This window comes from Parasteatoda tepidariorum, chromosome 9 (assembly GCF_982258835.1).
Source record: "Parasteatoda tepidariorum strain Cologne lab strain chromosome 9, Ptep-v5.0, whole genome shotgun sequence".
Lineage (NCBI taxonomy): Eukaryota > Metazoa > Arthropoda > Arachnida > Araneae > Theridiidae > Parasteatoda > Parasteatoda tepidariorum.
Window position 1 is genome coordinate 68,784,230 of NC_141763.1, and position 15,099 is coordinate 68,799,328.

Here is a 15,099-nt window from a genome sequence, read left to right on the forward strand (position 1 = left end):
GTTTCTCGATATTTTTTAAAATCATTATATTTAACTAGTGGGCTGCGCCCCCCAACGCTCGCCAACCCCCGAAAATTGCAACGCAATCTTGTATGGTTTGATTTGCAAATCAAGCTCGCTTCGCTCGCTACTAACTTAGGTACGCGAATGCACAAAATTCTAAGAATTCAAAACAATCATTCAAATCCATATAAAAACTTTTTTTTTTTAAAAAATTACATCTTTTTAGTAAATACTAAGTCATTAAAATAAATTTGAAATCAAATAAATGACATGTAATTCGTTAAACCTATTAGAAATGTGCTATAGTATAATTCGTGATATAAATCAAAAATCGTCGAATAAATTCGTAATATATAAATTCGCGAAAAAAAGCGCTTTCGACAAAATACTAAAATAGAGTACTATCGACAAAGACTACTCACTTCTGCCTAGCTTAATAGTACGAGATTGCTGCAGCTGATGCTCTCTGGTTATTTCAGTTTCCGTTTTTAAAAGCGCTATATGTTGAGTCACCTCAGCTAGATTTTTCATGTGACATTTTTAGCGGCAATCATTGGTCGATTCGCCGTGTAAGAGAAATAGTAACGTAAACAAAACAAAGCAAACGTTGCCACCTGCGGAAAAGAAATACAGCCAAAACTTGGGAGCCACGTAAGAGAATTATATATATTAGATTTGCTTTGTTTTGAGGGAATTTGATTTTCAACCTTCAAAATATGAGAATTTGACTCATATTGAAACTTATGACCACATCAAAGTAGTCAAAATCGACGTCAAAAGTTTACCTCCTTCCATGGTCTTTTTTTTCTTGACGTCAATCAATCTTATTTACCAAAAAATAACTTACCGCAAAATAATTATTATATACTATTATTATTGCAATATATATTTTATATACTATTCTTATAATAATTTTTAAGACTGAAGACCAAGGAATTTTATATTTATTCGTAATGTTAGATGGCAAAGTTTAAAAGTAAAACGAATTCAATTTTTTATTTGAATAGTTTTCCAGAAAGATAAGCTCTTCTCTCTTTACTTCATGTTTCTGGCAAGCCATATGATTCTTCTTCTTTTTCTTACAGGACATAAAAAATCTTTTACCATATCCATATCAGACGAATTGTACAGATTATATAAAGACATGGCAGATTAGAGGTGGGAATGGACCACTATCAAAAGAAGTAATATATTACGAACTATTTATGATTATAAATGATGTGTCAGGCGTTACACTGATAAAAATTTTGGAGAAAATTATGCTAAGACATAGTTTGAGTTTGCAGAAGCCTTGTGGTACAAGTTGGAACATCGCAAAAATAATAAAATAATACTCAGTAAAACTGTTTGTTGAACGATATTATCTAAGCAATAAAAATGGCGGCAACTACTTTGCACCAAATGTGGTGAAGTGAAACATCGCAAATAATTCTTTGGTGTTTGGTGTAGTGAAGTATTTGAAATTTTGCTTTTCTTTTGATGTTAAGTGGTCGGGCCATCGTGGATTTTCAATAACGCTAACATTTTTATAACAGATATGTGCATGTACATATTAATATTATTAACAATAAGACAGATTCTTAGACTCATATGTGTATACAAAAGAGTTAATTATTTTCCCGTAACAATTTAGAGTATGAACGGTTAGTTTAGAATGCATACATAAACGCTAATTCTTGAAATTAAATTAGTTAATAAATCAAACATGCACATCGTACTGAGAGAATACAAAAGACAAATTCGAATTAGGCTTAATGGAACATTAACTGATAGAAATAAAATATTATAAAATTATACAATTGACAGAATAAAGGAAAATAAAAGTGTCTTTAAAAAAAAAAAAAAAAAAAGAATAGTGGTATAGTTTACATGCAGTCGACATTTTTACGTCGCCTCCGGTGAGGCTTTTAAAACATAATCATGTTAATTGCGCATTAAATTTATGATTTTTGTTTAAACAGATGTGCATTGAAGAGTGTATTTTAAATCAAACGATGGACAATTGCCAGTGTGTCTTAACTGAAAACTTGTATCCACACAATTTCAAGTTTTGTGGTGAAGGTAAGCATTATTTTAAAAACCAAAATTAAGTTCAATTTAAAGATGCTTCGCAATTAGAGCTATATCATCAAATACTTATGTATTTTAGTCAAGCTTTGCATGTATGCTGGGTTTAAAATGAAATTATAATGTTTATGCAATGTAATTGTTATGTTAATGAAGTTGGATGCTAATGATTATTATATGAATGATAATGTTTTAAAATAAAGTTATAAAAATATGCAACCTATACAACCTGTGAAACTTTTTATTTACACTCATTTTATACATTTTTTATTTATATACATTTCCATGAAATTATTTATTTATATATATATGCTCAATGCTGCAATGCGTTAATAAGAACATTGTTACGTTTTAAGCTCCATTATGTTTAAACAAATGGCTCAAAGTAAGTCTTTTTTTTATTTATTAGTTATTTTTATTTATTGCTTTTAGTTATTATTTTATTTAATAATAAGCGAAAAAACTTTGAATTGTTAGTTATTCGAATTTTACATCATTTTAAAAATTTAACTTTACAAAGCAAAACTAAAATTTGTGCAAAATCGGCAGAATAATTCCTGAGAAATCGAATTTTAAAAAAGTCGTATTTTTATTTTATTATTCTTTAATATTCTTCAGCCAATTTCTGTTATTCACGCACCAAACTTCTAACCATTGTTGAACAGCCGACCCAATTTTTTTGGATTTATGACTACCAATGTTCAACTCCGTAGCCTTGTAATTTTGAACCTATCCAAAAAAAAAGGAAACTCCTGGATCAGTACCCCCAGAGGTATTGTTTTGTTATGGGAACATGGAGGACTTAGAAACTCGACACGTTTAATCTGCATCAGTCACCATTTACTACACGGGGAGTCTTCAGCCAGGTCGGTTCGAACCCACGAACTCTTGAACATGGGCCCAGTGCCCTACCAATCGGACTATCCCAGCTTACTTGCCAAATTTGTTATTCTAGAGTTAAACTCTGTTACATACTCGACAGCCCTAAATATTTGGTCGTCAATTGCGAGCTGCGGAGTAAAATTTCACTCCCCTCAAATGGTAAATAATTATCCGATAGACAGGGTGATAGTAAAATAAATCCAGACATTTAATTAAGTACTATGAAACTACTGGACATTAATAGACTTTTGTTTCTGGAAAACAGGTTGATACTGCTAAACATTTTTTACCAGAAATCTACTGGATGCTAGTATTATCTCTTGATGTTAGATACTATTAAATGCTAGTTAATCTTGTAGTTAAAATCTATTGAATGCTAATAAACCTTTGTTTTTTGAAACCTTTGTTCAATATAACTAAACATTTTTTGCAGGAAATCTACTGGGTACTACTATGTCTTTGTTACTAGAAAACTATTGTTGTTAGACAATTACTGTTTACAATTGCATCAATCGTCTGAAATATATATATATCAAACGCTGGAAAGAAATGTTTGGAATAATTACAAAATAAGATTTAGAAACATTTCAATTCAAGAACTTTAAAATAATCTAAAGAAAGTTTGTTTATTTAAAAAAAAATTAATAAAAAAATTAATTTAAATAAAATAAAGCAAAAAATAGTGCAAAATTTCTTTTGAAATAAATAATATTTTAAATCACGGTATACGTTCCATCCAAAATCTACGCCTCAATGTTAAAATAGTTCCGTTTAATGTAATAAAATTTATTATATAACAAAACATTTGACAGCACCTTCTATCTAATACGCTTAGCTATTAAATTTAAAAATTTTGATTTAATAATATTTTAGTAATGAAAGCCCCACACAGTTGGTATTATTTTAAGATCTCCCCATAAGTTTTCACGAATCGAGTGCTATTAATACAAATATTATAGTTCGGCTTCTTATCGCTTGGAACACATTTATTTTTGAATTAATACACTGTAAAAAGTGCGGACTAATATCTCTACGAATTTGATGTTCAACAGCCCAAAAAATTGCGATACGGAACGCTTTTTTATCTTAACCCAAAATTGAGCTTTCATGTATAATTTAAAGGGTGTTTGAAAGCTTTAAACACCAAGAATGCAAAAACTTACACCAAGATCAGGCGCCTTTACACCATACTTTAAATATTTGACTTTACAAAAATTCCAATGTTGGCGCGTTTCGATATCGTCTGAAAATACTTACAATCGATATCGAATTGGCGACCATTTGCGGTCATCTTCAATGTTGCTTTTCATCTACAGAAACTATGAATCACCACTAAATATATGTATGTATGTTTTTAATTGTGTAATAAGGCTATTTATATTTTAATTTTAAGTCTCTGTAAACTGCATTAAATAATTTTATAATGTGTAATTTCTATACACTACTGCTCTGCTAAGCCTAGATCGAATCCGTCTTAATATTTCTCCTGTATTACCCGTGCTTTTGATTTACAAACTAATTTTATTTTTAAAAATTAGTATATTTATGCAACCTAAATTAACGACTTTTATTTTGTATTGTCTCGTAAAAATAACTTTACTGATTCTTATGTGTATCATATCTTACTGTAATTATAAATTGCAGCGTTACTGAATGATAAACATGGGGGTTGGTGGCGAATACTTTACACCAAGTAGTGTAAAAGAACATTCCAGGTGTTTCATTGCATCAGGAACTATCCTTGGATTTTGATGCAGTCGAACCTTTAGTGGAACACTATTTTGATGCAAAGTAGTTATCAGCATTTTAGTATTCAGATTCACGAAAATTTTTTACAATATTAACTAATCAATTTTTTTTAAGGCAGCGTCACATAAAACATTTTAAAATTTAGCAATTAAAATATGATATAATTAAAAAAAAATTTTACATTTTTTTACCCCAAACCAAATGCAATAACTATTTTTTTTCTTTTTTTGCAGAAATGGACGATTGTCTTAACAGTATTAATTACACATTTTGTTATGTTAGATGCGCTCCTGCCTGTCAGTAAGTTTTAAATATTCTACTTTCCTCACATGTTTTAAAATAATCATAATAATTTTAAAATAATCATAATAGTTTAAAATACTCATACATATTTTAAAATAATGTTATATCTTAAAACCGAATTCTGTTCGTGCAAATTGACTAAAAAACAATTTTTCTAGTTCTTTTTTTTATATAAATTATTGATCAGCTTATCTAAAGGCCGTTACTTAACTATAATGGGGATTTCATGTTGGTTTGCAGGACCAAAAATTATTTAGGCAAAAAAAAAAAAAAAAAAAATCATGAAAAGTATAATCTAATATCATAAAAGTATCATAAAAGTATAATCTAATGCCTTTCAAATATGCTGGAAAATGAGACCGTAAGATTTGCTGGTGCTTCGTTGCCCGTTTAATTCATTCGCTCAAGATTTGATCTACAGAATTGAGATGATGAGTGTTTCAGCATTTTATTCACTGTCACCCTTACATTATTAATATTCTTTTGCATATGGTTATTTTGCATGACAATCGAGACAGTCTACGTATTCTCCCAGCGCAATGAAATTTGTTGCCATCTTTTGAGAAATAAGGGTATTAATAGCATACTCATCATGAAGATGTTGTCTGTTAGGCAATCTCTGATCTTCTAAAACAATGGTTGTTAATATTTTTTCGGCAATGGACGTAATCAGCATTCTTCTAGCAAAATCTTTACTTTATAATTAAAGTTCATAGCGAGCATGTTAACAAAAAAAACTAATAAGTATTCCAAAATTATAAAAATAGACATACTGATTCCTGGTAGTGTACACCTTAGGGCAGTGTTTCTTAACCTTTTTGATATAATGGACCCCTTTTAAAATTTTTTAAGAAGTCATGGACCACCCCCCTGTGAAAAAAATAATTGCAATAAACATCAATTATTAGAAAACAACATTTAATTTTATTATTTTAATAGTATAAAAAATTTTTTAAATTAAAATTTTTAATGTGAAGGTTGCTGCTGCTTTTCCTTAACTAATAAATTGAATTGGGGGATGGTTTTCGACAAAGCAACGTGCATATCATGTTCAACATTCAATCGATTTCGATGTTATGTTTTTATTGTCACTATGGTGGAAAATCCCGCTTCGCAAAGATATACTGTGGCAAACGGAATTATAGCTGCCATAGCTCGCTTTACAAGCAATGGGTAGGCTTTCAAACGTTTTAAAAATTAGTAGTCAGCGGACCCCCAAATTATAACTCATGGACCCCTTAGGAGTTCATGAGCCACAGGTTAAGAAATCCTCCCTTAGGGTGAGGGTTTAATCCATACTAAAAAAATATCATAAAATAGCAATAATGAAATAATGATAGAAAAATAATAATATTGTTTTTCTTTCAGTGATAGGAATTTTGATTACGATATAAAAGAGGAAGACGTAATGAAAGTAAGTTTTTTTTGTATTGGTTTTAAAAATTTTTTTACCTAGGAAGAGGAAATCTCGATATCGCTAACTTCACGCCAACAATACGAACATTTCAATAGTCAAATTGGCAGATTAGCTGTTTTGGCGAGGTATCGATAATATTAGCCATAGCGTGAATCATTAAATTTTTCCATAACTATAATGACCGATAACATTTTTTTAAAAAAAATTCCTCCAAGATCATTTTCACATTTTTTAAAACATTTTTTTGCATATTTTGAGTTAGTTTATTTTACACGTAGTTATTTAGTTAGTTTATTTAAACATAGTTAGTTGCACCCTCTGTCTTACCTGGTATCATCTTTGAGTGTTTATCCTTTTTAGAGAAACTTTGGTATACCTTAGAACATTTTTAATCTTAGAAGCCTTGAAAGGGGGACACTTGAACTTTTAGTCGACTATTTTAATTATTCTATTCTTATTTTAGTCTTATTTGTATTTAATGTGATTTTTCATATTTTTACCATTTGATGTTTTACCTGACCTTACTTTTATGTGTTTTTACCTGTATTTTTGACACTTTTACTGTTGGTTAATTTTATTCACTTAGATGTTTTAAGCACTTTTAATTTTTATTCTGTTTTATTTTTACCATCTTTTCCTTTTTGGGATTTTTCCTATGTGTATCAATCTTTTCAGTTTTGATTTTACTTTTCTGTAGTTTTGTTGTGTTTAGTTCACGTGACAACGGGTGAAATCCTTATCCGCAAACTCCTTCGGGGGTAGGTCGGTTGTTATTAGTCTTTCACATAGTTATTTTATAGATAGTTTGCTTTTAATGAATAAACGTATTAGATTTACACTATGGAAACCTTTACAGTCACTATGGAAACCTTTACAGTGAATAATAATTTACATAAAGAGGATATTATTCAAGAAGTAAATATCGAGGTACAAAAGGTTATATGCCAATCAGAATTGTAAAATATCTAAAAGTCCTTTTAAACAATAAAATATTATTTCAATTCAAAAATTTAAAGAAAATATATAGAGATATCACAAACGGGTTGGTCGCTATGGCCTCCCGCCACGCGCCAACCAACCAAAATCACCCTAGTGATATTTTTCCTCCATTTGTTGCTGAGGGTGGCAACGGGTGACTGAGATTGGGCCATGTGTTTTAAAAATGTAACCAAGTTGTGTTTTTTTAGAAGGGAGATTAAACAAACTATCTCCTATAATTGTACGATGTATAAATTGTGTTTTAATATTTTTAATAAAGTCTTATAACTGAAGCTTTTAAAAGTGTTATAGAGAGAGAATTATTGATTGTTACGATTCTTATAAGCTAACTTTGCAAATTTTATTCTTAAAAGTTCATTTAAAGTGGTATTGGAGAACTTCAGAAAGTTTTATCACGATCTTTTTCATATTTGTTGCAATCTTTTTAAAACCATAAGTATAGTGCGCAAAATAAAATTAAAAAAAACCTGACCACTCAGATCTTCACGCTTTAGGACTCGATCTTGCAGGTTCGAGAGGGGAACCTCAAATATGCTAATTAATTAATCAGACCATATTTAAAATTGCGAAATCAAACGTAAAAACATACTCTTTCTGAACAAATTACATACCGATTTTTTTGACGGTTTCGTATTTCTGATCTCCAAAATATAGGAGGAATCAAGTAAACTGGGAAATATGATTCCAACAGTTAAAGGGCTGCGAATCCACAGTTTGAACCTCTTAATGTTAATTTTACTTTCTCCGCATTTCTCCATAACTTTTTAAGCAAATCAAAAAATTTTGTACATAATTATAAAATTCGTTTATTCAAATACAAATTACGTTTATTCAATACGAATTTTATCCAATTTTCTTTGCATTCACTATTTTTTTCCACACACAAAAAATAACTTTTAGTGAATGTTTATTATTTTATTTAATAATAATCGAGCTGAATTTTAAATATATTACTTTTTTTCAAATTTCTTTCTCTCACAGGAACTATTCGACCTATTTGGCTCAAATGTCGTATTTTGTCATTTAAAATTGCATTCATTAAAATGATGTAAAAAAGTGCAGACTTTATACATCAAAAATTATTCGACTATTATTAATTAAAATAATAAACATTTATTATATTTTTTTAGCGTAAATATCTTCAGATAAGCGAATTTTATAATTGAGTGCAAAAATGTTTCGATTCATTTAAGAAGTTCTTGAGATACAGAGAATACGCAAAAAATAATAATGACATTGAGACGTCCAAACTCTCCTGACCAAACGTTTTTAACCTTTTTCCCAGACTTCAGCTACCCCCTATATTTCATAGATCAGAAATACGAACACATCGAAAAAAAATGGAATGTTCATTCAGAAAAAATTCCTTTTTGTGTCTGATTTCGTAACTTGAAGCATCGTCTGCTCTAATTAATTAGTATATTTGAGGTCACTCCCTGGAACCAATATGATTAAGTCCTAAAACATGAAGATCCGATCATTTGATCAAAAGTTATTCTTCAGAATGTTATTTTTTTTTTATTTTGCGCATTTTGTACACACTAATTTAATTTAAAAAAAATAAATTAAAAATATTTTAAAAAAAAGACGTTTTCACTTCGAGAAAGATTTGGAAATAATGCGTCCGTTAAGGGTGAATTTTTTAATTATTTTTTATTTTTTTATTTTCAGGATACGAGGGTCGGGCATGCCGTTACGCATAACTGGTAAAATAATTTTCTTGCAAGCTCATGTAGGAATTATCAAATTTCTTTTATAAATTCTATTGTTAACTTTTGTGTTTCAGGAACAGAACAGCAATTCTTCTAATAATTTTCAAGAGAACAAATGTCAATGTATTCAGATACAGAGCGAAGTATGATGTAAGTTATTGAGTAGCGTGTTATTATTTTAAAGGACGTTTTTATTTTTATCGCTGCATGTTTAAACAAATTAGATTGTCGGTTTATTCAGCGAAATTCGTCACGAGATCATTTATAGAATGTTTCATATTTATAACTCTTAATATACATTTTTTAAAGTCCCTGTTTAAAATAAAGTCAAAGGAGTATCAGAAATACATATTAGAAGTTGAAAATTAACATTTAAGTAAGAAAAAATATATTCGCAATATCTGAATAATAATTATAGAGGATGACTGCTTTAGAGGCATCAAAATTTGTCAGCTTTTGATGTTTCATATGTTTTCATATGTTCATTTAGATTTTTCATGCGTTTTTATTTTTTCCACGCCTAAGTAATTTTCGTAACCTATAGGTTTATTTTTTTACTTCCTTTTGAAAAAGATACTAAAAATATAGGATAAGGGTGACAACTACAAATAATTCTTCAAACTTATGACATTTATATTTTAGTCCTTCATAAGTTGTTTAAGTCGTTGCATTTTTCTTCCTGTTTCTGGAATGATATACTCTAATCAAATCCACTTTGAATTTCTTTTTAAAGCTCATAATCTTACGAGAAATAATCTCAACCAAAAAATAATGTTTAATTCAGAAATAATCTTCCTTTTTTGTTTAATTATTAAATTATGTTTATACAAACGTATTTTTTTTAATGTTGAAACATTATTTATTTTCCTTTTATGGAAAACTACCTAACTATGAATGGCGAAATCTAAAATGAAATCGGTTAAATAATGAAAAAAATAGAAAATGAGGAAAAATATATAATTTTTTTTAAAAGTTTTTAATTTTTGAGAACTATTAAATCTACTATGAGGAAAAAAAGTGTACAATAAGAACTAAAAGAATAAGGGGACATTTAGATTGCATGTTTCTAGATTTTTGGGAACACTAAAATACTCGGTAATTTTTACCGAATTGCTTTTTTATTGATTTTACAAAATTAACAATGTAATATGTTTTAATAATATGGGATAAAATTTAGTAATTTTACCATGATACCACAGAGCATGGCAATATTCAGTTAAATTTACTTTTCAGTTTTGTATTTTTTACTAAATGTGTGATACTATAATTATACATACATATATAAACTATAATTGTGATTACCAGAATTTCAGGTAAACCATTACCATATGAACGATAAAATTACCAATATCGTATATTTTTGTTTTAAAAAGCATTCCCGCAACAGCCCATTGTGAGTCAGGGAGCCACAGAGATTAAGACTCCACGATTTCGTAACCAACGGTATGATTGTGGCAATGTGGTTAGCACTGCATACTGACCACCTTTACTTCCCAGAAAGGCTGGTTTCCATTTATCTGAAGTTGGGTAGGGTTCAAGCAGTCACTAGGAATCAATCGAATCCTAGCTCTTCACACTGACAGTTCAATGCTTAAATCACTGAGTCATTGCTGCTCTTAAATACGAAATAAGGAAAATACGTTTTGTTTCTAATTTTATAATTTGCCTATCGTGTTTCTTTTAAATATTATTGTATCTGACTGCATCAAAGTTGATCAGATTCTGAATGTAATAAAAATATTCAACCTTATTTTAATGCAGATATTCAAACGTGATAAGATGCAGTTATTATACCTTTTATAGTGCAGATATTCTAAATGATATATTGTAAATACTCCTTTAGGATATTTATATAAATTGCAGTAAATTGTAATAATTGCAGATATTTACTCCGTAAATTGCAGATATTTTGCCTGCTATAGTGCCAATATCCAATCCTGGTTACATGCACAGATTAAATCTTCTTATAATGCAAATGCTCAGCCGTGGGGAGCTGTTGAAATATTACATTTAAATATTACGGGTTTGTGTTTTGCTTATTTTGGTGACAATTGAGAAAAGGGGTATGTACAATGCCTTGTGTAAAACATTAAAATCCCCTTATTTCCATTTTTTTTAAAAAAAAACTTAATAAAAAATATACAAATACAAAATTTTAAAATTTTTTATGAAAATTGAATTCGGACGGATTCGGTGTTTCAGAAGTTAAAAATTTTGAACGCGGAAAGAAAACAAAAAAGTTTATAAACTGATAAAGCGTAAATTTTGCTACATCTTTTATTTAAATTTAAACATAAATTGCACTATGATAGAAAACTTTTTTACGTAAACATTGATTGGGTTTGGTTTGTGATTCGCTTATTTTTTGCTGACAATAGGCGAGTTTAAAATTACCAAACGATTTTAACCAGGATATTAAATCCGGTCGTAAGGCAGATATTGAATAATTTTGTATCGCAGACATTGAATCCTTGTCTAGTGCAAACATTCAATCCTATTTTAATGCAGATGTCATACGCTGTAACAATGTAGATATTTAATATTCTTGATATTCATTTAGCTTTTCTTAATCTTTCTAGAGCATTGAGTTATTCAGTTTTCTAGGAGGTTTCATCGGGATATGGCTCGGAGTTTCGTTAATTGCTCTGCTGGACTTCTTAGAATCATTAAGTACTCTCATTGTGTATGTGTTTGATCGTTTCAAAAACAAGCACAAGATAACGAACATTCAATCAGCAATAGGTTCTAGAATTCGCAGCAATTCTACATTCTCTACTGATTCCATGCCATGGGCTAAGGATGCTAAAGAGCACCCTCGCCATCTCGGCGTAAATGTTCGTAAGGTTACTAATGGACACTACTGAAGAATGTCATAAATGGGTGATTCTCATGAAACATGACATTCACTGCCCCTTGCTCCAAGATCTAATACTATAATACTAAAAGAACATTTTTTTAAAAAAATTAATAAATAGCATTGCTGTTAGCATTTTAAAATGACTTTGCACTAGCTTTGACTGCTTTGTATACTTAAAAAATTTAATTGAATATCAAAATGTCATTTTCCTGGCATGTCCCAAACAATATTTCCAATAATAACTAGCTTCAAAACTTCCCATACATTTTTCAAAATCTAATTTTTTTTATCTTATCCTATGTAAGCATTTCTAGAATATACGCAAAGGGTATTGTTTACTAAAACTTCGTTTAAAATAATTTTTTCAGTCAATAATTTGTTTGTCCCATGAAAATCTGTCATTTTCCTGGCTACTTTTATTTGGTGATTTATATCCAAAATAGATAGAGATTCAATATCTTATGTTAATAGATTGATTAGATATCCTTCTATCTGAACATGTCTTGTTGCATGAATAAAGAACATATTTTCTGGATCAAAATCTATTTCGAAAAATTTTTCAAGGTGAGTAGGTTTTCATGCTGTCATTTTCCTGGCTTCTTGAAATCATTAATAACAAAAACGACATAGATTTATCTGAGTTATTTTAAGAAATCCTGTTGTTTTCTGCAGAATATAAACGTCTTCGGCCAAAATATTAAATACAAGTAAAGTTATATGCTATAAAATGGCGAATTTGTCATTATCCTGGCTTATGAATGCCAGGACATTGAAGTGTTACCAGAAATTCTTTTTAACTGCTAATACTGTAAAGGGGGAAAGCAAATATTAACCTAATACCAAGTTTATGTATGATTGTAATATGCTTGGATGTAATCAAAGTTATTTATTTATTTAATGATTGATTATTATACGCAATTTTATTCTGCACATATCAGCAACAAAAATGTTTTTGCTTCTTTCTACAGTGGATAAAAAGAATTAATTTAAGCAATTTATGGTCCATCTAGCATAAAGGCTTAAATTGAGTTGCTCACTATTAACTTAAAATTACTGTTTTTTAAACTTCTAAGGTAATATGTCATTTTTCTGGCATTCAAGATTTGGTGAATTTCTATTTTATTTTTTTTCTCGAGCTTCTAAACTACACTGCTGTTTATAAGACATTAATAAGTGAAGATAAAGAAGTATACAAAAAAATTTTTAGATTATTTTGAAGACTTTAAATTTGAAGAAATTGTTTGGTCCAAATTGTCATGTTTCGTGAGAATCACCTAAATATCAACTCATTTTATTGGTTTCTTGTAGATTATCATTGTATGTATTAACCCTTTGATGCAGATGGGACACCGGAATCCCTTTTATTTAATTTTTTTTAACGCTCTAATTAAAAGCGAAAAAATATTTTTGGTATTATTTAATTATAAAAAATTGTCTATTAGTTACTAAAAAAGTTTGTTAGATTATCTGAATTATATTTGTACTAAACTATAAAGTTTAAAAAAAGTAGTAGTCAAATAAATATTCTGCGACTAAGGGTTTTAGTATATGTAATTGTTTTTAATCTATAAAGAAAAAAAATGCTTTTAAAATCGTTGAATAAAAGTTTTGTTTTCGTAAATATCTATATCTATTTATATAATTTAATAAGGTAACTTTTAAGTAAAATATTTTTAAAAATACTTGAAAATATAATTTTCTATTTAGCAAGAGCATTTCAAAAATATTATCAGAGCAATTAGAAATGATACTACACACATAGCTTCTTTAATGAAATAAAAAGTATTCAGTAGATTACACAATACATTAAAATTTGTATGCAATGCAATTTGTATCAATTGTAAAATTTGTATTAGGCAAGAGTTTTTCAAACTGGTGAAATTCAGAAACTTTTGTAATGTAAAAAATGAAATAAACTATAAAATATTTATTACGCTATTCTTGTCTGCTGATTCAATACTTCGATATTTTCATTTAATGATTTTTAAATTTATTATATACTTTGAATTTTTAATTGTTATGCACTTGTTGTTATACAACACTTGTACTTGTGATATTTCAATTACTTTAATATAAAAAGTCCCTTAAAAAAACTACTTTCAAATTAAACGTCAACTGACAGAAAATTTGCATGCTGTGATTTTTCTTAAAAATTAACCAATTTTTTGAACAGTGTAGTATATTGTTTATTGTAAATAGAATTTATAAAAAACATGCAATCAAGAATTTTTAAAATTTTTTTTTTTTGCAGTAAGAAACTGAAATATATTTTATTACATGTTAGGAAATGCCTGTGTAAGGGTCAAGGAAGTGGCCTGGATGTTCTTTCATTCTCTGTGCTATCTGTCCTTACTGTGGGAGCAATGTTGGCCCACCTAATATGGTTCCCCCGAAAAAGTGGCCAACAAATCTGCACTTCAGATGCCTGTATGATGAGAGGTCATTCCCCAAGTGGACATTGGAGAAAAAAAAACATGGGAGGAAATTAAAAATTTATTTATTAAGTAACTGACCATTGAAAAAGGGGGAAGGAAAAAAAAAAAACAAGATACTTTTTTCCTGTTTTAACAAACAGAAATTTATGTTTAATTAGAAAACTATGAAGCAACAATAAATGAAATAGTCAAGGGACTAGTATTGTGGAATTGTTAAATTTAATTCTAACCGTAATGTTTAATTGCAAAAATAATTTATTGTTAAAAATAAAAAACAAAAACGATGGTACCATACTCTCAGAAGGAAAAAATGAATTAATGTCGCACCTTAATATCGGCATATTGAACCATAGTATTATGTAATATTTTTGCAACCTTACGTTAACTCAAAAAATTTTACGATTAAGTAGTTGAATTAACATTGCGTAACTAAATTTAGGTTGATTAAAAAAAATTTAAAATTTATAAAATGAAATTTTCAATTGTAATTTAACTACCTAAGCATCCCACGCAAGAAGGAAGAAAAAAAAAGATAAATGTCGAGGGGGGGGGGGGAGTGGAAACTTGAAATTATATCATCGATTATAAAGGCCATATGTTTTATACGAAAAACATAAAAAACTGTATTAAATATTACAATCCATAAATACAGCACAATAAAAAGTTCAAAACAGA

General features: G+C 28.8%; 1 protein-coding gene across 3 annotated transcripts in view; it reads left to right on the forward strand.

Annotated features, from left to right (window-relative positions):
* Positions 1-15,087, forward strand: part of LOC107437741 (acid-sensing ion channel 4-like) — a 42,173-nt gene extending 27,086 nt beyond the window's left edge. For all 3 annotated transcript variants that reach the window (XM_087152067.1, XM_071186868.2, XM_043038707.3), the window contains 7 exons: positions 1,089-1,187; positions 1,965-2,064; positions 4,935-5,001; positions 6,373-6,418; positions 9,092-9,126; positions 9,207-9,282; positions 11,712-15,087. In XM_087152067.1, coding sequence (XP_087008193.1) covers positions 1,089-1,187; positions 1,965-2,064; positions 4,935-5,001; positions 6,373-6,418; positions 9,092-9,126; positions 9,207-9,282; positions 11,712-11,996 — 708 coding nt within the window. In that variant the 3' untranslated portion in view covers positions 11,997-15,087. The remainder of the gene's footprint in view (positions 1-1,088; positions 1,188-1,964; positions 2,065-4,934; positions 5,002-6,372; positions 6,419-9,091; positions 9,127-9,206; positions 9,283-11,711) is intronic.
* The last annotated feature ends 12 nt before the right edge of the window (positions 15,088-15,099 follow it).